The sequence below is a fragment of the Canis lupus genome, chromosome 13 (assembly GCF_048164855.1).
Source record: "Canis lupus baileyi chromosome 13, mCanLup2.hap1, whole genome shotgun sequence".
Taxonomy (NCBI): Eukaryota; Metazoa; Chordata; class Mammalia; order Carnivora; family Canidae; genus Canis; species Canis lupus.
In genome coordinates this window covers 41,550,607-41,573,492 of record NC_132850.1, presented here as the reverse complement: position 1 = coordinate 41,573,492, position 22,886 = coordinate 41,550,607, and the positions used below count along the sequence as shown (strand labels likewise).

The following is a 22,886-nucleotide window of genomic DNA, read 5'->3' as shown; positions in this document are numbered from 1 at the left end:
AACTCTTATTCATTACTATATCCCAATGCCTAGAACACTGCCTGATATAATTAGCGTTTGTCAATTGATAAAATAAACGTATCTTCTAAAGAATCTTTTTCATATCCATTATCTCTTTCTAGTCTCACAACAAATCTGTGAGATAGGTGAATGGAGTATTACTAAGAATTACTGAGAATATTCAGACAAAGGTGACCATTCACACATATCCTATCTCTGTGGGAGTTGCAGAGGGATGTTTTCCCAGAGGAAGAACACAGAAGCTGTGCAAATGCCTTAAGATAACATGCCTCCATTTATTTATTTATTCTGATCATGACATACTTCAAGGAGGACCTGAGATGGCTGAGGTGGCCTCACACACGCCAACAAAGCAGCTTCATTTCCACTGCTCAGAAGCCACAGTATGGGCTGCATGCAAGGAATGTGCCTGTTAGAAGCTGGCTTGGTGTTGCAATCAAGATAAAAGTTCCAAGAGAATAATTCTACAGGAGTTACTAATTATTCACTCCTCAGGAATCAAAGCTCAGTAAACTGAAAAACCAACAAGATTCTATCAGCATGTTTTGATACAGAAGCTACTTTTAAGGTCAGTAGAAGAGCAACATGTGAAGAAGATGAGTTCTTCCAGAATCTCAAGCTGATCCAGAATCATAAAGTAACTCTGCATGTGTGACTGTGGGGACAATAACATCCATCTCAAAGAATACTGTGATGCTTGAAAGCTGAGTACTCAGCAAAAACTCAAGGAATGTTCATCTATTCCTACTGCCCCAAAGCACACCACAAATGCAGCAAGTCTAACAAATCCCAGAGAAAAAAAGAAACTTAAGCATAAACATATAGGAATTTGATAAGGGAACTGATTTCCTAACCTGTAACTTCTAAAAACACAACCACAATTACTGGAAAAGTGATAAGCAGAATCCTCTCACATATTTATATAAGTCTTCTTTTCAACATCTAAGGGTACAATTTATTTTTAATGCAATTAAGAAAGTAATCCATGGCTCTTTTAACAATTCAAACAATGCAAAGGTATATAATCTAAAAGTTAACAGTCACTTCTTTCTTCCCCTTCCCAGCCTCCTAACATAAACAAAGTTAAAAGTTTTGTGTATCCTTAGGGAGATGCCAATTCTCCCCCAAATTGATCTGCAGGTTTAAGGTAATTACAAATAAAATCCTAGCAAGTTTTTTTTTGTAGACATAGAGAAGATTCTTCTAAAATTTATATAGAACAGCAAACGACCAGGAAAAGCTGAAACAATCCCCCCCTCACCCCCCACCCCCCCAAAAAAAACCAGAATCGGAGGAATGAGGATTTTTTTTTTTTTTCTTCAGGATTTCAAGACTTACCTTACAGTTATTGTAGTAAGACAGTATGGTATTAGAGGAAGAGAATACATGGATTGATGGAAGAGAATAGAGAACCCAGAAACAGAACCACACATTCATGCCCAACTGATCTGACAAAGGTGCAGAAGAAGTTCAATGAAGAATAGTCTTTTCAACAAATGTTGCCAGAACAGTGGGCATCCACAGGCAAAAACAAAACTTGACCTGAACCTCACACCTTATATAAAAATTAACTCAAAATGGATCATGGACTTAAATGTAAGACATAAAACTATGAAACTTTTAGAAAAGTAGGAGAAAATATCTAGGACCTACAGCTAGGCAGAGTTCTTGGAATTGACATCAAAAGCCTGATCCATTAAAGAACAGTTGGTCAACTGAACCTCATCAAAATCTAAAATGGTGGTCTGTGAAAAATCTTAAGTGAACAAAGACAAGCTATCAACTAAAACAATAAATCTGCAAACCATTTATCTGACAAAAAAAAAACCTTTGTCTAGAATATACGTGTCCTCAGAATCAACAGTAAAGAAACAAACAATCCAGTTAGAAAACCGGCCAAGGAAATGAATAGATATTTCACTAAAGAGGATATACACATAACATAACACACACATAAACCCAGGAAAAGATGGTCAACATCATTAGCCATTAAAGAGATGCAATTTATTATTTTTCTTTTTTTTAATTTTTATTTATTTATGATAGTCACACAGAGAGAGAGAAAGAGAGGCAGAGACCTAGGCAGAGGGAGAAGCAGGCTCCATGCACCGGGAGCCCGACGTGGGATTCGATCTTGGGTCTCCAGGATCGCGCCCTGGGCCAAAGGCAGGCGCTAAACCGCTGCACCACCCAGGGATCCCAAAGAGATGCAATTTAAAATCACAGTGAGGGGATCCCTGGGTGGCTCAGTGGTTTAGCACCTGCCTTTGGCCCGGGGCATGATCCTGGAGCCCCAGGATCAAGTCCCACGTCGGGCTCCCTGCATGGAGCCTGCTTCTCCTTCCGCCTCTGTCTCTGCCCCCCCCCCCTTCTATGTCCATCATAAATGAATAAATAAAATATTAAAATAAAATAAAAGCACAGTGAGATTTCACTATATCTTATTGGACTGGCAAAAAATAAAGCCAGTGATAATAACAAATGCTGGAGAGGATGCAGAGAAACTTGATCATCCACACTGCTGGAGGCATATAAAATGGCATAAGCACTCTGGAAAACTGCTGGCAGCTTCTCATCAAACGGAGACGTACTTATGATGTATAACTTAATTCCACTTTTGGGCATTTATCTCAGAGCAACAAAAAGTTATGTACATGAATGTTTGTAACAGCCTTTTTCATACTAGCCAAAAACTAGAAGTGACCTAAATATCTTTCAACAAGTCCATCATTACATGGACTATGCTACATCCATGCCACTGTTCTGGGCTGCTACTCCAGAACAAGCACATGAAAAGATGTTCAACAAAGGGATGGACTCTTGATATACACAACCTGGATGGGTCTCAAGGGAACTGCATGACTGAAAGACAATCTCAAAGGTCTACTCTTACATTCTATTTATATAATATTCTTAAAATGACACAATCATAAAAATAGAGAACAGATCAGTAATTGCCAGGGGTTAAGAATGGAGAGTGGAGTGTCAGAGTGACTGTGGCTATCAAAAGGTTGCATAAGAGATCCTTGTGATGATGGAACAGTTCTATATCTTGACTCTGGCAGTGGTTATGAATCTACACGTGATAAAACTGCATAGCACCATACCGCCATATACACACAAACCCAGAGATGAGTGTGCATGTAAAATTGATGAAATTTGAAAACTGTCAATTTTATGGTTGTGATATCACAGCTAACTTATGCAAGATGTTACCACTGGGAGAAGCTGGATAAAGACTACACAGGACCTTTCTACACTATTTCTTTCAATAGCATATGAATGTACAATTATTTTAAAATAAAAGATTTAAAAAATTAATAATCATCTCTTTCTTTCACATACCATCCTCCTGACATTAACTAGGTTAATCTGTTTGTGTATCCTTCCACATCTTTTCCTTTTAAAAAAAAAAAAATTTAAAGATTTTATTTATTTATTCATGAGAGACACAGAGAAAGAGGCAAAGACATAGGCAGAGGGAGAAGCAGACTCCATGCTGAGAGCCTGATGCGGGACTCAATCCCGGGACTCCATGACCATGCCCTGAGCCGAAGGCAGACAGACGCTCAACCGCTGAGCCACCCAGGCATCCCTTCCACATCTTTTCCTTTGTTTATTTACACTTTTTGTTTTAACTCTGAAAAATGAATTCATACTCAACAACCATTCTACAACTTGCTTTTTTCACAGAACAATATATCATGGATATCTTCCCAGTTAATATGTAGAGATCCTCATTTTTTACAGTATTCTTAATGCATTATAAAATGGGTAATCCTACTAATATTACAGGGAATAAACACTTAGAACTTACCCCACCGTCTGATGTGAAAAAACCAGAGGGTACTTCTCAATTGCCATCGAGCCAGCAGTGGGAGGTGCTGCTTTGTTCAGAATGAGCTTAGCCAAAATGGCCAGAGCTTCATCTTTGGCAGTAGCCTCATCAGTCAAGAAGCAATTTTCAATATACAAGAGAAAGCTGGGTAGAAAAAGCTAAAAATAAGAAAGGAAATCACATTTATTAACAGATATACATTGCATAACACTAAGAAAGAGAAGATTCTAACACGTCCACAGAGGGAAAAAAAGATTATAAACACAGGATCAGAAATCATAAAGGCATTAGACCTCTCCACAGAAACAATGAAAGCTAGAAGACCATGGAACAATACGTAAAAAAAAACTGAAGGAGAATGACAAAATCTATAATTCTATAACTCATTCTACTAGCAATATGAATAAAGACATTTTCCAAGGTAATAAGTCTCAAATTTTTATTTCTATTTGTCCTTTCTCTAGAACCTCCAGAAAATGTCTATCATCAAAATAAGAGAGCAAACTAAAACAAGGGAAAGGTTTGAGAACCAGAAAATAGGAGAAAAGCAAAAGAAGTCCTGTTATGACATCTGTGCCATGGGTTGAGAAAGCAACCCATTCAGACTTGCACTGCTCCAGGAGGAATGATTCCAGGAAAGGAAAGAAAAACAAAAACTTGAGCTGATAAGTTTTCTGACATGTGAAAAGCATTTTAGAATGCTGTTGACAGACAGACTCATTGACCAGCTATTCAGGGAAAATCATTTCTAGTTTTTAAAGGATGAGGTAATCTATAACTTCAGGAAAAGTGAAAATGTATACCAAAAAAAAAAAAAAAAAGAAAGAAAGAAAAGAAAAGAAACATAAAATACTCCTTGTTTTTAGAAAGGTTAACTTTATGGTGATTAAGAATCCAACCAAAATTTGTGATGTAACTCTATTGAACGAGAGGTATAAAAGAACCAGAACACATCCACCATAGGAGGAAGTCTACAGAAGAGTACTAGAACTAATGGATCAAGGAAAAGCAGTGCATTAGAAAACATAAAGGAACAGAAAAATATAGACAAAACCCAAGAAGAGATGTGGTTGTTCTCAGTGAGGAAGAAGTTAATAGAAATCAAGTGACTAACTTTGTGCCTCTGACTTTTAAAACTCTATACAAAGGGTACTCTGACAAAAATAAGATGTTTATAAAAAGACCAGAGTGAACAGGAGTGAAGGAGAAGATGTAGTTGGTAAGAAAACCAGAGCAAGGTAAAGGGCTCTCACCAGATAGTACAGAACAGGGCTAGGATATGCATGAAGAATGTTTTTCTTGAAGCAAATCAGAATATATTAATGACTACAGGGAAAATCAGAGAACAGACATAGAGACAGGCTTCAATGAGGTATGCAATGGATGATCAGTTACAAGAAGTGGCAAATATTTAATGGAAGGGAAGGGAAAGGGATAAAATAAACTCAAGATTTAATGGGAAGAATTTCTACCTCATTACATCAGGTATTTACTCAGTAGCAATGAAGTGCATTAGCAACCTTCCTGGAGTCCAAATGTTTCAGAAACAATTTTCTATGCTTCAAATTCACATGAAAATTCCTTAATGTCTTTTTTCAATTTTACCACATGATTCTATTAACTTCCTAAAGGATTATTTAAAAATAAGTTGATTATCTAATGTCATTTTAAATGCCCTAGCATCGGGATCCCTGGGTGGCGCAGCGGTTTGGCGCCTGCCTTTGGCCCAGGGCGCGATCCTGGAGACCCGGGATCGAATCCCACATCAGGCTCCCGGTGCATGGAGCCTGCTTCTCCCTCTGCCTATGTCTCTGCCTCTCTCTCTCTCTGTGACTATCATAAATAAATAAAAATTAAAAAAAAAAAAAGATAAATGCCCTAGCATCTGGAATAAAGTTTTACTTATAAACTAAAATTGAAACATAACTGCATTAAAAAATATGGACTAAAATATCAAGTACTTACTCTATTCCTCTCAAAAATCATAGCATTTTAAGTTTATTTTATCATGACAGATTCATAACAAAACAAATTCAAAACTTGAGTTGCTCACCTGCTCAAACTGCTTCATGACAAACATAACTTCAGAAAATTCCAAAATTAAACGTCTTTCAAATCTGCTCTCAAAAGTCTGTAGACCACAGGTAAAAAACAGTAAGTGCACAGAGAATACTTTCCCTATTCTTGAAAATAAAAAACATCCCACACCTTCAAGGTCCTCTAACTTGCAAGCAGGAAGTAGTGGGATGCTTGATACAAGTTAGTAAGAGTCATGGGAGGCAAAAAGAACTTGATGACTGAATTTGCCACCACGCAGAGGGGCACATCAGGGATGAGGTACAGGCACTGAACCCTTCTCCTTCGGAAAGCAGCTGGAGTAAGGGAGGGGCAGGCACACTTCAACCAGTTTTCTGTATAAATGCTCTGCCCTTCAGCTGAAAGAACTTATAGACATTAGGGGCACTGGGTTTTTAGAGATCATGGAGGGCTCTGCCTAAGAGCTGCTTGGTCACTTCACAAAGAGAATTAGGAAAGGGCGAGCAGCACTGTTTTACACCTTTCTCCATACTGCTTACTGCTGCACTGCAGGAACCTAGGATGAATCTAACTGGTTTTTCTATTTTCAATCCCACTTCCTTATAAGCCATTTTCTAAACTCATCAAAATGCAAATCTTATCAAATCATTACCCTGCTTAAAATTTCTCCAGGGCTTTTCAATACTTGCAGGATAAAACTCAACCTAACTTTTCAAAGTCAAGCAGAGCCTCGCTAATACACACCACACTTCCTTATGTACCCATGTGCTCAGCAGGCATACATTTTTGGACTCCAGGTATATTTAACCCCTTCACTGACTGGCAGATACTATTTAACCTTCAAGGACTATCCCAAATATAAGTCCTTTGAAAAGTATTCTCTGCCCTTCAACCTCACGCAGAATTAATCATTATGTTTCAATATGACATCAATAGATTAATTCAACAGATTATAACAGCTCACTCCCAGGGCCCCACTTCCCTAACAGTCAAAAACCACAGGCACTATAATGTCCATCCTGAATACCTAGTCCATACCCAGCACATGGTAAGTGATACACATTTGTTGAATACTTGCTGAACATTTATTTTATCACACTTTGCTTTGCCTCTTCCTATTACAGCGTGCAACTCACTCCTTAAAAAGATTATAAATTTCCTGAAGGCAGAGCCTTGCTACACTTCATTTGTATTCCTGAGGAAGCTTACTCAATGCTAAATATCTAATTAACTACTCAATATTTGTTGAAGTAAATTACTTTTTGAATGGTTTCTCTGATAAGGGTCTCTGGCAAGGAAACATTTTCACCCAGGATTAAGGCAGAAATTACAGCCAAGAGGGTTTCCCGGCAAGTTGTAGAAAGATTGGCTATTTGTAACGTCTGAGATAACACCTGTAAAATAAAAGAAGAAACAATGCACACTTAGAATAGCTTTTAATGAACAAACTCAAAGCAAATGAAGTTGGGAACTCACCTTACAAACATCAACAGGTTTGGTTATCTTTGATCCATTCCCATGTTTCACAAGTATCAGATATGTTTCTAACAACCTTTTTATCTGTTCAGAACTTTCCTCACAGTTAGCTGTGGTTACTTTTGTATGTAGATCTAAGAGTGATTCCTGCCAATGAAGAAATTAACAGAAAGAATAACTATAAGATATCAAACTCATCTGTTAACCTAATAATGAAAGTATTGGGTGAAGCAGTTCAAATTTTCACATTCTTTTATTTTGAAAGAAAGACATATTTACCAGGAGTCACTAAGGATACTAATAGCTAACATATCTGAGTGCACGGCTGTAAAGTGCTTTGTAAGTATTTACTCACAACCCTCATAGCAACCACGATGTATTGAATATTACTGACCCATAGTCTCACCAGATGAAAAAACTGGGGAATAGAGATTTAAGTAACTTTCCCAGGTCAGTGACAAAGCCAAGATTCAAAGGGAGGCTGTCTGGCTCCAAAGGCTGTGCTCTTAACCATTATGCTCTACTCATCTCAAAATATCAAAAAAATACAGAAGATGGGGGGCTGGGAGGAAGGGGTAAAGTACAAAGAAAACAATTATAAAATATAATCTCCAGGAGTGGTCTGCTAACCTGAGAGCAAGAAGAATCAACTCTTAGGCCCCCAGTTACATACAAATCCTTAAAAATTAGAACTCACTTGCAAACATTCAAAAAATGTACCAAAATGTTCTTTGTAGATGTAGAACACAGTGGATTTGACCATGTTTTTGAGTGTTTCTCCAACTAAAATCCATGGTAGTTGAGTTTCTGTTTCAGTAACAGGTCCTAGTTTTTGCAAAATTAGTTTCACTGCCTGTGGGAATCCAATAATTATTAAAATGGACATGTACACTCTTATTTTTAAGTAATACACTGTTATTTCCCACTCTGATTACTCCCCGCTCTGATTAAGCTATATTGAAATCTGATCTGGACTAATCAAAGATACGGCAGCTTTGACGGTTGAGCTAACTACATGTCCCAAAAGGAATTTCTAAACTAGCATGGAGAATTTTACCATCCAACTGTTCACTCTTTAACTCATTAATAAATTTATGTTACCTTCTAGGATCCAGAATAAAGAAAACAGCAATGATTCTATAAGTAAATATGCCTAATTACTTACAGCCTACATTAGGTAATAAGCATTCTTATTAAAGCTCTAATGCTCCCCATTTAGTGCTTTTTATTTATCCCACACTATGCTCTCTCTACACCATTTACATAAACCTCATCTATTTTTTTTTTTTTTTAATTTCTTTCACACAGACTCAAAACATCCTCCCGGTCATTTACCTTCCCTGTACAGGAATGAAACATGTTTCTAACTCCTTTGCACATTTCAAAGAGCAACTGTCCAACTCCTTCTACCTTTTCTGGATGTCCATCAAGATCAACAAACATTAAATTGAAAAGTGCATTTTTATCAGAAACCTAAAACACAAAATACAAATGGAAAATTGTATTTAAAACACAACAAATCCAAATGAAGACATATCTACTATTCCACAGGTTCACAGTTAAATGTAATTGGGATAAAATTCTAAAAGGAAGAGACACAGAGATTTCAAACTACTATAATGATATATACCACTTCTAATTTCACACACAACACTGATTCAGGAAATAATATGAAGGTCTGTGCCAAGAAAAACTATAGAAGACAACATTTTATCTTTTAAAGTAAATCATATACTTATGAGTACAAAAGAAATGAACACCAGTGTTTCTGTTTCATTACAAGAACCTTCTAAAATCTACTATGGAAACACATGCAACATTATGGTATCAATTTCTTCCAGGAAATTATTATAAAAGTTTCTATTACTCTCACCATTTATTTACTGACTTGAATCAGAGGGCACTTCTGATATGCATACAATGAAAGCTACCAAAAACCTAAATAACAATAAAAGAATGACTCAAAATTTTTCCCATTAGTGAGCAAAGATAACCTAATGATGAGATAAACTCAAAATAGTAATAGGTTTCTTCATATATATATATATATATATATATGTATATATATACACACGCACACATATATACACATATGTATTTATATATATACATATAAAAAATATATACATATATAAAAACGTTAGTCCATAATAACAACTTGATAAAAGATATCTGCTTCTCTTCATCAGATTCTTGATTAATGAACAATAAATAAATAAGATCTCAAAAATAAGTAAATAAATAAATAAGATATCAGACTAACCTTTCTCATCAAAAAAGTAAAACTTTCAGCAGCAAAATTTCTTATATGTAGTTTTTTATGAGCCAGGAGTGTACTGTACATGCTATAAATGAGAAAATAAGACATGTTTAATTTAATCACATTTTAATAAGTATAGACTCCATGTCAACGATATGCCCCACACTGTGCTAGGTATGCAAGGAACACGCTGCAAGTATAAAGCAAGTGGTTTAAAATCTCATTCAGTTACAAGACAGAAGATGAAGGTAACAGACATGAAAAATCCTAGAATTGGTGGTGCAGGCCTTACAAAAGACTCCACGAATAGCTAAAACTTGTAGTGATTCCTGAATGATGAGAAAAATCCAGGTGGGTACTGGAAGGCCTATGACTAGAGATAAAAGTGAAAGCAGACAGGCAGGGCAGAAATGATCACAGCCAAAGGACAAGGAGGCTAGAGTCCATCTGAAGGAGAAAAGGTGATGTGGTTGGGGAGGGCTACTGCAGACAAAGCTGCCCAGGTAAACAGGTGGCTCTGAACACAACACAGAGGAAACTAGACGTTGACATACACCTATGTCGCCTCCTCTAACCAACAAAATCCCCTGGAGTATAGATATTGTCACTCTGGCTTCACAGATAACAAGCCAGAAAGGCCAAGCAACCTGCTCAAGGTCACAGAGCCACATAGCTATAACTAATTACTTGTATAATCACGTTGTTTAAACTGGTCTCCCAAATGACAGGAGAGCACAGATTAGATCGCTCCTATTTTTACCATATCCCCAGTAGCTTACACTTCCTTGCCCACAGCAGGTACTAATAAATATTGGCTTAATAAAAACTGAGTATTTCAGAGAGATTAATTTACTAATAGTATGCAGGATGAAATAAACGAAGAAGCTGGCAGTCCAACTAGAAAGCTGCTCAAGTCATGGGAGCGTGGGCAAACATGGGCATGAAAGAGGCTTGTGGCAGAGGGAAATGCTGAAAGATGGACCCAAGAGACATTTTAGAAGCCCTTGCAGTGGCAGCAGGCCGTATAGTACCCACAAAGCGCTCATGATTTGGACCCTACTAATAAGACACGGCACTGTCTAATTACTCTCCCCTTATACACACTGCGGCACGACCCAGGACTTGCTGTTCCTCGCACATACCAGGTATGCACCTAACATGTTCTCTTGCTAAAGTATAAACTTTGGACAAAGAGGGATTTTCATCCATTTTATTTGCAATTTTACTACAAATGCTGTATGCACAGACAGTGCTCAATAAATACTTACTGAACTGAGTGAGCACATGAATAACAGAAACAAGAGTCCTTGAAGACAATGGCATCAAAAACACCTCTAAGACACCAAGCCTCAGGTGACAGGAAGAAAAATGGAATCACTGTTGGAAAATGGGCAACTAAACAGGGCCTAGCATAGAGTGTATATTTACTGAACACATGAATGAATGAAGAGTTAGTTTGAGTAGGAATGCATTGACTTTGGTTTCACTAAGACTTTAAGAGAAAATATCCAGGCTATTGAAGATGTCACACCAAGAGCAGATAAATTTAGAAGTGGAAAGTCTGACTCAGGAGATAGGATATAAAAGAAACAACAGAAGTCATGAAACCAAAAAAGCTATACAAGGGTCCCCACCCCCTTATCTGTGGTTTCACTATCCATGGTCTCAGTCACCTGTGGTCAGCTGCAGTCTCGAATCAGATGCTGCTCCTACTCATCATCGTCAGAAGGTCCCTAGGAGCCCAGCATTAAGCCGTAAGGCCTACGTCACTGTTCACCTCACTTGATCTCATCATGTAGGCATTTTATCATCTCGCATCAATATGAGAATCGCGAAGACGGTACAATAAGGTATTTTCAAAGAGAGACCACATTCATAAAACTTTTATTACAGTGTGGTGTCATAATTGTTCTGGTTGTTGTTAATTTCTTGCTGTGCATTTATAAATTATACTTTACCATACGTATGTATGCATAGGTAAAAACCACATATAGAGCTCAGTACTGTCTGTGCTTTCAGGCATCTACTAGGGGTTGCAGAACAAACCTCACACATGATGGGGTACTGCTGTGTTACCTAAGTAGTCTCGGTTTCTAATACATTTTACCAAAAGCTTCACAGAGAGCTAGTAAAGGCTGGAAAAATATTTCTTTCTCATTCTTTGTTCAAAGGAGGGTAAAGGGCAAGGTTCAACAAAGGGTAGAGTGAAGGGGGAGTTGATACAAAAACAAAATCTATAGCCCTATCCCATACCCATACCTATGTTTGGGAGGAGGGTGGTAATCTTACACATTCCTGTGGCAATGAAAGTATGTAGAAATAATCAGTAAACCAAGTGGGAAATTCCAGCAAGCCCCAGACTGAAATCAATCGTAAACAACCTTTCTCTTAAACAGAAAGCAACCATGGAATTCGTCCTCTTTCCCTGTCTATATCTGCTCACAATGTTCCCTAAGTGTCTCTTTGGGCTTATTAAATAAGTTAGAGGCTGGGTCAATGCAGATATCTAAGACTGGATTCTTTAAGAGTTCACAGGTTTGTAAAGGACATCGTTATGTTGTGAACAAACAATCATTAACAGAGGTTGTGTGATATAAGTGTAGAGAATGCCAGAGGGGTTCAGAGTTCAAAGGTTATACCTCTGGCTAAGGTGCCCAGAAATATTTGTGGAGGTTATGAAAACCAAGCTTGGCTTTGACGGTGAGAGGCAGTATTTTGGTAGCTGGAGATAAGAGAGGATCAGGTCACTGTACACTAATAGAATAGACCATAGACCCTTTTGGCCAGAGAACCAACTTCGTAGGATGAGAGACTAAGCTGGAAAGGCAGTATAGAGTCAGACAGAACCCAAGGAAAAAATCATCAAAAGGCCATGTCAGAGTCAGGCAGCTATGTCGGCAGGTTTGCATGATGGATACTGTGCATATGGGATGGGAGTGAGAAATCCTGGTTCTCAGTATTGATAAAGACTGCACTTGACTGAAAAATAAAAAGTTGAAATGTAAATGCTGGAAAATTTCATTACTGTGGGGGACTGTTCTAGTTAGAAGCCTCAAGCACACACTGTGTTCACAAAGGCTATCTTGAATATTTAACAGGTGTATATTGCTTTTGCTCTCAAAACTGATGCAGATTGGGAGCGGGACTGATCATAGACAGACTTTAGAAATCTTTTTGGGATTATGGAAATGTTCTTAAAATGGATTATGGTGAGATTTGCACAACTTCATAAAATTACTAAACAGCACTGGATTGTAGATAAGATAAAATAAAACTCAAAAGCAACAAAACAAACTGAAACCCATCTTAGAGAGAGGAAGAGTCACCTGTATATATTGGACATGTCCTTCACCATTTGCCTCCACAGGTACTTGTAAAGATAGGACAATGAGGTGAAAGCCCATTCTAGTAACTCCGTGTCCTGAGTCTCCAGGATTGAGGTGATAGTCAGGAAAAAGTCCTGAAAATGTGGATAGAAGTCCATCTGCAGATCTCGTGCCAACTGTACAACCAAACTGGATTAAAAATAAGTAGAAGTAACTGATTGAGACACATATGTCAAAAAACAAAGACTGCAAATCTATTTCACAAATGATAGCAGACTGAAACCTTCCAAACCAAGTCTAAAGAGACATGAAAAATATTTCACATTTTAAGGGTTTAGCAAAGAAATCAGGCTGGAACAAGAAGGTGCACTTTATCACAAGTTATGCTCAGCCATTCCTGCAGTGTGAAAGAAAAATGGGGTTTTCTTAAATGTATAAAACAAAACCAAAAAAAAGAGGATACCTCTAAGATTCTGTTTTTTGGCAAGGTACTAATGTTCTGATCTAGCGGAAAAGGTAAAATTCTTGTTTTAAATTCAAACACCAGATCTGAGGCAAATGTAGCAATAAAACAACTTTTTTTTCTTTCTAAAGATTATTTATTTGAGAGAGGGAGACAGAAAGAGCAAGCATGAGCTAGGGAGGGGCAGAAGGGGTGGGAGAAGCATTCTCCACTGAGCAGGGAGTTTGATGTGGGGCTTGATTCCAGGACCTCAGGATCATGACCTGAGCCAAAGTCAGATGCTTAACCGACTGAGCCACCCAGGTGCCCCATAAAATACAACCTTTCTTAAAAGTGAGATAAATGTCATTGAGCTTTCTCTCAACATACTTACTCCAAAAGGGGCTGATAGGCAAAACTGTTCTTGATTTGCAGGTGAGTCTTCAAACTCTGAACTATCTCATTTTGATGATAGACCAACTGATTGAAGGACTGGCATTTGTCAATAACTTCTTTGTAAAATTTGCCTGGGGGTGGGGAAGGAGGGAAAATAGAGAATAGGTTCTGCTTTTCTATCATACCACTATTTAGTGAATTTGAACACAACAAGTACAAATGTTGGGAGAATAAAATAGAAACAAAATAGAAAATACCAAAGTGTTCTGTAAGGTTCAATTCTCTCCATTTCAGCAGACCCTCAAAAAAGTAGGTTTCAACTTCCTGCCAAGATTAAAGCAGACCATTAATCAGGCAACTCAAACATTATGATCAAAGTAAACAGGAATTTTGATATATTAATACCTCAAGACAATGATAATAATCAAGAGTTTAAAAACATTTCTTTTAAAGAGCATTAACACACTTAAAAAGCAATCAGGTATACAGTATGGGCATACGGTTCATAAAAATAATATTTTATTGATTTGGTTGCAACAAATAATTCTCTAATACCTATGTAATAATCACACTAACGAGAAAAATTTTTTTTTGTTTTCTACAATTTTAGGCCCAGAAAAAAAATATGCTGACCCCTACAATTTTTTTTGGAAATACGAATTACAACTCTGTGAAGTACTCTGGCAATTATTAAAATGAAAAACAATCAGGTATGTCTTCTGACTTATCAATTCCTCTTTGGAGATATTTCTTATAATATTTACAAACACACCAGTATAAAGATGTTTATTCAGCTTTCTTGTAGTGGGGGGAAAACATAAAACAGCTTCAATATCTAACAATAGGAAAGTGCTTGATGTAACTTATGGTCCATACATACTAAGGTATATTATGTGGCTATTAAAAATAGTTCTATCTTATATTGAATTAGAATGATGCTGATGATAAACCCCTAAAGTGATAAAAGCAAGTTATACAGTGAAGGATATAAGAGGAACCATTCTTAAAAAAAAAAAAGACCTCTATAAATCACACATTTGTACATATTTGTCTAAGAAAAAAGTACAGAAGAATACATATATACAAAATTGTCAGTATTAGTTTCCTTGACAATAAGGAGTGGGAAGGGTGAGATAACAGGTTTTTCTAAGTTCACAAATATGCTGTCATGTTATTTAGCTTATTATCACAGTGTATTTTACTTTGTACTTTGAAAACTAAAATCAATAAATTATTACCCTGTGTGTGTGCGTGTGTGACAGAGAGGGAGTATGGAGAGAGAGAGTACAAATTAGTACACACACCACACACAAGCATGTCAAATCTTCCATACTCTCAAAAAAAAAGGGCAAACCTTTAAACTGTGCTGTGCAATTCTTGAAAAAATAAGTGAAGGAAAATCAATAGGCAGAATAGAGGGAAAGAGAGGATCCCATTAAATTTTGTTGTCTCTTAAGGCAGTAGGGAAATATGTCTCAGTTTAAAACCTAAATGTAGAAGACATTCCCAGACTAGCAGAGTAACTGGGACCTATCAGCCGTTTGTCCCTGTCCCCTTGCAGTGTGAATCAGGGCTCCCACCACAAAGGGATGGAGGCTATTTCCTCACTCCTTGAATCTGGCCTAGCTTTCTGACTTGCTCTGACCATAATGCACAATAGAAATGATCTCGTAACTGCCAAAGTTAGGCTCCAGAGGCTTTGTAGCTTCTGCTTTCCCACTCTCAAAAAAGATTCTGCCATCATGAAAGAAGCCTAGTCTACCTTGCCGGAGAATAAGACGCCATGAGGACAACCACAACTAACAAGAAGGTGACTGAGACCAATGTGGACCATCTAGCCCAAGATCCTCTCCTAGACTTTCTTCTCTACTAACGTGACATTCTACCTCTTACCCATCTACCTCACCTGTGGCTTAACCTATAAACCATACACTGAATGCTAAATCTGTAATTCCACGTCCAAAGTCATCTGTACTTCTCCAGATCCATATATCCAAATATCTTCTGGACACCATCACATAGACAGCCGTAGGTATATCAAATTCAACAAGCTCCAAATGGAACGAACCCTGTGCTTCTCTTCCTATAAATCTATCTTGATAAGTAACATCCTCAACCACCCAGTTGTTAGAACCAAAAACCTTAACCCCCTACCAGCAGATCACAAGTCCTATCCACCCTACTTTTTTAGTATTTTTGGAATCCTTCCTTCTCTCCATCTTGACTCCTGCTACTACAATAATTTCTTACTTAGATGACTACCATACCCTCACACCTGGCTGTCCTGACTCCAATTCCATTCTTTCTTTCACAGTAAAGCCAAAAAGATCTAAAACTTAAACTTGATCATGTCACTCACTCGTTTGCCTCAAAACCCCCGAAGGACATCCCATAGCTTCAGGATAAAATGCACACTTAGCTTGCATACGAAGTCCTTTATGCTCCTTGACTATTTCTTCAGCTTTATCTCAGCTTTATCCCTCCCCTATCCCAGTCATCATCAACACAGACAAACACCATACATACAATTATAACCACATTGAAATGTTTTGGTTTCCCAGTTTCTTGAATGTGACATGTATTTTCTAGCCTCTGTTTATAAGGCTTTTCTCTCAGTTTGAAACATCTCCTGTCTTCTTTGCCATGCTGCATCCTATACAAATAACAAGACTCAATTCAGCTATCATCTTGTCTACATTACCTTTTCAACACCCTACCATAAACTCACAAGGAATTTAGGTTAGCCTCCTTTGGGATGAGTTGCCAAAGCATTATGTGTTTACCCAGATCGTATCACTTAATATGCTACATTGACACACAGGAGATAAGGCATCCAAAAGGACAATGAGCAAAGTCTGACCAGAGCCAAGTGAAGAACTAAAAACCAAGTGAAGTTGAATCCCTAAGTGAAAGGCACGATATACAGGACCTTAAAAGGCAAACAAAGAAATAATGACTTGATGTGGGAAAACAAGATTTTTAAGTAGAGGTGTGACTGAGTTAAGAGCACGGTTAGAACTAGAAAAAATTATCTTGTGTAGCCCCTTTCTTTTTATAAAGGAGGAAACTAAGCCCCAGGAAAGTGATGTGCTCAAAATCTCTTTAAAATGGTAGCTTCAGGGGACGCCTGGGTGGCTCAGTGGTTGAGCATCTGCTTTTAGCTCGGGGCATGATCCTGGGGTCCTGGGATCGAGTCCTGCATCGGGCTCCCCATAGGGAGCCTGCTTCTCCCTCTGCCTGTGTCTCTGCCTGTCTGTGTGTCTCTCATAAATAAATAAATAAAATCTTAAAAAAAAAAAGGCAGCTTCAGGAATATGAATCTGCAGCAGAGCTCAGAATGCCCATGGGAAAGGGAGAGGCTGGAATCACAGAAGCCATCTAAGCATCAAGTTAACTGTCTAACACAGCATTACCCGATAGAACTTTTTGCAGTGATGGAAATATTCTGTATCTGCACTTGTGCAACATTGTAGTAACAAGCCAAGTATGGCTATTGAGCCTTTGGATTTTAATTTCCTTTAATTTACATCTAATTTACCATGTGTAGTAGCTACTGTATAAAAATCACATAGGTCTAATGCATTTCATTTTCCAAAAGGAGTGGCCTGAAACACAATTCATTTCTACTAAGAGGAGAGACTAAAAAACCCAACTATGAATATTTGAAGATTGGCTAATACAACATTCTCTTACCTCATCATAGTTTGTAGTTCTATCAATCCGGTGAATAATATCAATATTCACATTCCCCAGTCGTTCAGCAAATGTAAGAAACTGTGGGAGGGGGATAATAAACATACAATCATCATTCAATACATATGCCATCTTGAATACCCATTTTGAGTGCACTGTATACTAATCACATGTTGACCATTTCCTTGTGAAAACAAAGTTTAAAGTTTCAATAAACCTCCTCGTGTCCTGTCATTACAAATAAGGGTATGGTGTACTTGCAATGTCAGATTTGTATTTTTCAACCAATCATAAAATATAATTGTGTTTTGAAACTCGAAGTAGACATCACTGATGAGCCACAAAAGTGTAAAAACAAAAAGACAGTCTTAGATGCCCTGCACAACTTAATGAAAATAATTAAATACTTCCATGAGTGTATTTGCAAAAGTTCAGTTATGTCTTTTCAAATAAAATTTCCATGCTAGACTGTGATAGGACCCAGGTGAAAGTTGGCGGTGTGGCCTCACCAGACCTACTGCTAGGTTTCAAGACCCGCTGCAAGCACAGGGATCTGGTTAAGTTGCTGCAACAGCAGTGTCATCAGACAATGCAGACACACGGTTGCACAGTAACAGAAATTCTCAGGGAACCGGCTGAAAGTGAGGTCACAGCCCATTAGCTGGAAATCATTCACCTCCTCTCGCCGGCTCGCTTCCCAATCTAGTCTTTAAGAATAAAGGCGATGGAGAGCATCTCCTAAGCAGTCGGTGATCAGGAATTTAATTCTGGGCCAATGGAATCCCAGACAGGCCTGACCCCACAAACCAGCGGCGGTCTACTGCCCGGACGTCGTTCCTCACCACATGTTTACTAAGCCTGGCAAGTCTCCCTCTTGGGCCCGATAAGGGACTCAAGCTGGGCCCAGACACCGCAGCCAGGCCCAGGCGGCAGACACCCACACCACGGTTCCGGGCCCAGGTTCCTTCGCTCACCCTGTACGTGTTCTCGGTCTTGTGGGAGACGGGCTTTGTCTTCATGGCTGCAGAGAGGCGGGGGCACGCAAGGACCTAAGTGGGGGTGACGGAATGCAATCCACGGTACGGAGGGAACCCCGCTGACTGTTCTGCACACTCCGGCTCCCACGAGCTCAGACCTCATCACATGCGGCTCGTACCCCTGGGCGCCGCCATGTTGGGGGACGGGGAGGAGCCTGGGAGGATCACGTGGACGGAAGCAGCGCCAGGGCCGGCGCAGCCTACGGGGACCCGCGGGGCCTCGCGCGGTTCTGCGGCTGAGGGCTTGGGTTTATTTTTCTCCTTTCAGGAAAGCGCTAGAATAAAAATGTGTGTTTTTATTATAAAAGAACACTTGCCCGTCGGCATTGTCAGCTAGCAGCCTTACCCTTCACTATGCACCCTGCAAAACTCTTTACGTCAATAATTTCAATTAAGCACATCGTGAACGCTCCGTGAACATAAAGAGCATTTTTTTCTTATTTATTTACATTTTTAAAAATTTAAATTCAATTTCCAACGTACAATATAACACCCAGTGCATATTTTTAAACCCATTTGGCATACGAAGAAAGCGGGAATGCGCCCTGGTATGTGGCAGTCTAGCAGAGGTCTCCCAGCATCAGTCTGATACTCTTAGTAATTACCATCTAAATAAAGTTGAAAAACAATAAAGGGTTTTTAGGGGAAGAAAAGTCTTAGAATTTCACGTGCAGTTAATATTTCAGTGTTTTTCCTCCCTCTCTTATGTTGTGAAACATTAATTGTAAAAATAGTTGTGTGTGTGCATTTTTGTCACTCATTCAACAAGTATTTCTTGAGACTCTACTATGGGCCATGCCCTGTTCTGTGAACCGAACAAGACAAACATAATAATAATTCTGTTTGGAAGTATTTAATACGAGATGTTTACCTCTTAGGTAAGAAGAGATGTTGAGTAGAGGACTGAATGCATTCCTGTCCAGATGGCAACGTAGGGGTCAGAGCTGGAGGTGTGACTTAAATGCCTGAAATACTCTTCACTGCTGAACCATGTGGAGAATTTAAAGCCATGGAACTGGTTGTGATCATTTAGGGAGAGAGTGATGAAAAGGATGAAGAAGAGAAGAGGATCCAGTTGGACCTTGGGGTGCTCCAACACTTAGCAGTAGACTGGAAGGGAAATGGGGTGGATAGAGCCAGTGACATAGATAGGGACCAGTCTTGGCATGGAAGAAGAACCAGGGGTCAACTATGCTGGAAGCTGAGGATAGGAAAACAGCTGCCAAATCTGACAAGGTGAAGGTCACTGGTGACCTTGACAGGTACAGTCCTGTGTTGAAGAAAGAAAGAAAAACACACGTGGATTGTGGAGGAAATCGGGTAAGGAAGTGAAGTAGGTATAACACTTTCGTATTATCGATTGCATTACGACATGAGTATTTTCTATGTCATCACGGAGTTGTTTTAAGTATTTTTAATGACTCCATAGCATGTATGGATTTTTTAATGATAAAATATAGAAGTGCCCAATATTTGGCTGGCTTCCAGTAAGCTAATTGCTTTGTTTGTTTGTTTTTTAGGTAGATCTTCACCTTAATGCATCACAGCTCTCTTAAGGAAATCTGTGAAAGCGGTAGATCTTCTCCTCAGAATAAAGTAAATAAGCTCATTCACACTAAAGTGTGTAGATGATTTCAGAAAATTAGAAGTCTGCAGTCATCTGAAGGTAAGAGCCTCCACTCTAAGCAATATTCCCAACCTGTTGCTAAAATCATCCCCACATAATTGTGTCCTTCTCATTCTCTGTCATTGGTTTTTGGTATTAGAGTTAATGGAACAATGAGGAATAGAGAGTACAATGAAGATCAAGGACAGTAAATGAACTGATACTTGCAAGTTACATATAGCATTGTTACTCCTTATATGATCCTCATATACAGGCATAGCTCACTTTATTGTGTTTCACTTTATTGCGCTTCACAGACACTGTGTTTTTTACAAACTGAAGGTTTGTGGCAACCTTGTGTTGAGCAAATGTATCAGTACCATTTTCTCAGCAGCATTTACTCCCTGCCTCTGTGTCACATTTTGGTAATTTTTGCAATTTTTCAAACTGTTTTGTTACTATGATATTTGTTATGGTTATCTCTGATCAGAGATTACAACATGCTGAAACCTTGGATGATGGTTAGCATTTTTTATCAATAAACTATTTTTTAAAGTTTTTATTTAAATTCCAGTTAGTTGACATACAGTCTAATATTAGTTTCAGGTTCACAATATGGAGATTCAACACTTTTATACAACATCTTTCATCCCCTCCTTGCCCCCAGCTTTTTCCTTCTGTGCCAAGGCCTTGAGTGGTCCATACCATCCTCTTTCCCCCACTGTTTGTTTTTCTTGATCCACTTATTCCAGTCAGGAATCAGAGTTCCGTCATTCCTTTCATCTTAAACTTGATTGCGAACTCCTGGAAGTTTTCCCTTTTAATTTTTGTTTCCTTATTGCCTAGCATGCTGCAATTTCAAGCCCATGGGACTATATGATCACATAAGTTTACTCAGCCTAGACTCGGAAGTAGAGTCCAAAGAAGGCTTCTGGGTAGAGGTAGCAACTAAACTGAGTCCTGGAAGATGACTAGAAGTTAGCCAGGCAAGGGAGGAACATGGACATGAATGATGCTGTCTAGATAAATGGAACAGTATATGAAAAGGTTCAAAGTGGTTGAGTATAAATTTGGTTATTTTTAATGCCTCATCCTAAGCCACACCCTGTCTAGTCAGCACTGAGCCTTGGCATTACCCCATCATCCTTGGGCTAATGGAAGGAAAACCTAAAGGACAGGGTGAAAATGAGAGGTGGAGCGAACCTCAGTTTCCTGATCTATAAAGTGGGGACAACAGTCATACATGGTTGCTGAAAGATTAGCTAAGCTATTATATGTGATGGCCTGGAAGGGGGCGGGTCTGCCTGGTGGCATGGTCTTGTTTAGAAAGGGGACCCAGGGGTGCAATATGTCAAGCCAGAGGTGACCTCCATTCAACAAGGGACTAAGGAGGTAAGGTCTCAAATGAACAGAGGCGAGTGAAGTGAATGAGATGGTTGTTTTCCATCATAGTTGCTTCTTTGAATGAGAGCTGGAGTGAGCTTGGATTCCACTGCTGGGCCTCCCAGGCTCCCTTGCTCTGCCACTACTGTGTAGGTCTCAGTTTACTGAGTCAATTCAAGTGTCCCTCATGGGGTTGTTATGAAGAATAACTGACCTACTAGGTTGATTTTTAAAGTGTGATCCCCCTACTGGCAGCATCAGTGCCCTATGGGAACTCGTTAGAAATACAAGTTCTCAGGCCCCACCGCAAATCCAAATGAATCAGAAACTCTGGACATGGGGCTCCTGTAATCAGTGTTTTCACAAGCCTGCCAGATGATTCTGAAGCAGGCTTAAATTTGGAAATCATTGATTTAATGTATATTGAAGCACTTAGAACATTGGCACACACCTCACTGTCGGTTTCTGAGGTTCAGGTTAGGTATCAGGCAGGGCCTGTGTCCTAGGCTGTATTTCTTTGGCCAAGTAATTGGTTCAGAGATGAGCATGTGTCCCAAGCTGGGCTAAGAGCCTTATCTGGAACTTTGGATATAGCTGTAGGGAAAGAGATGCTTCTCTTTTTTGGATATGTCAAGATAATAGGAGCCTGAAGCTGTTGGTGGCCATTGTTGTCACTATGAGGAGAAGTTGGCCTGAAAATGAAAGTTTATGCAAAGTAAAATAGAGCTGAGAGAAAAATAGGGAGAGGAGGAGGAGGGAGGAGACAGAAAGGGAGAGGAGAGGGACAGAGAGATGGAGAGGTCAGAGATTGAGATTAAGTACTTTGAGCCACTGGATCCATCCAGTCTTTGGAGTTTTCAGTTACTGTACTTCATTAATTCCCCCTTTTGTGACTAAGCCCATTTTAATTTGTTGTATTTTATTTTGTTTTTAAATATTTTATTTATTCATGATACACACAGAGAAGCGGAGAAACAGGCAGAGGGAGGAGCAGGCTCCCTGCAGGGAGCCCTATCTGGGACTGGATCCTGGGACCCCGGGGTCACGCCCTAAGCCAAAGGCAGACACTCAACCACTGAGCCTCCCAGGCGTCCCACTAAATCCATTTTAATTGGGTTCTGTCGCTTGTAACAAAAATAATACCTACACAGCTAGTATAAAATATTTGTGTTGCTGATAAACAAGGCTGGAAACTTAAACTTTCTTCTGAACATAAATATATATATGAGAAGTAAGAATCAAAAAAGTCAAATACAAAATCTTGATGAAAGGAGTCAGTGTGTAGGATTGGAAAGAACATCAGGCCAGGAGTCAGAGAATCTGGGTTCTAATCTTGGGAGGTTCACTCTGCTGTATGTACTTTGTAAAATT

General features: G+C 38.9%; 1 protein-coding gene across 1 annotated transcript in view; it reads right to left on the bottom strand.

Moving 5' to 3' along the window:
• The window catches only part of UTP20 (UTP20 small subunit processome component), a 95,675-nt gene extending 76,998 nt beyond the window's left edge, over positions 1 to 18,677 (bottom strand). Inside the window, exons 1-12 of the mRNA XM_072773298.1 lie at positions 18,464 to 18,677; positions 17,490 to 17,570; positions 14,054 to 14,120; positions 13,795 to 13,927; positions 12,959 to 13,147; positions 9,636 to 9,717; positions 8,708 to 8,845; positions 8,070 to 8,225; positions 7,373 to 7,519; positions 7,156 to 7,290; positions 5,913 to 5,990; positions 3,839 to 4,017 (exon numbers count right to left, since the gene is read on the bottom strand). Of these exons, the coding sequence (XP_072629399.1) occupies positions 3,839 to 4,017; positions 5,913 to 5,990; positions 7,156 to 7,290; positions 7,373 to 7,519; positions 8,070 to 8,225; positions 8,708 to 8,845; positions 9,636 to 9,717; positions 12,959 to 13,147; positions 13,795 to 13,927; positions 14,054 to 14,120; positions 17,490 to 17,570; positions 18,464 to 18,508 (1,430 nt within the window). The 5' untranslated portion in view covers positions 18,509 to 18,677. The remainder of the gene's footprint in view (positions 1 to 3,838; positions 4,018 to 5,912; positions 5,991 to 7,155; positions 7,291 to 7,372; positions 7,520 to 8,069; positions 8,226 to 8,707; positions 8,846 to 9,635; positions 9,718 to 12,958; positions 13,148 to 13,794; positions 13,928 to 14,053; positions 14,121 to 17,489; positions 17,571 to 18,463) is intronic.
• Positions 18,678 to 22,886: the final 4,209 nt, after the last annotated feature.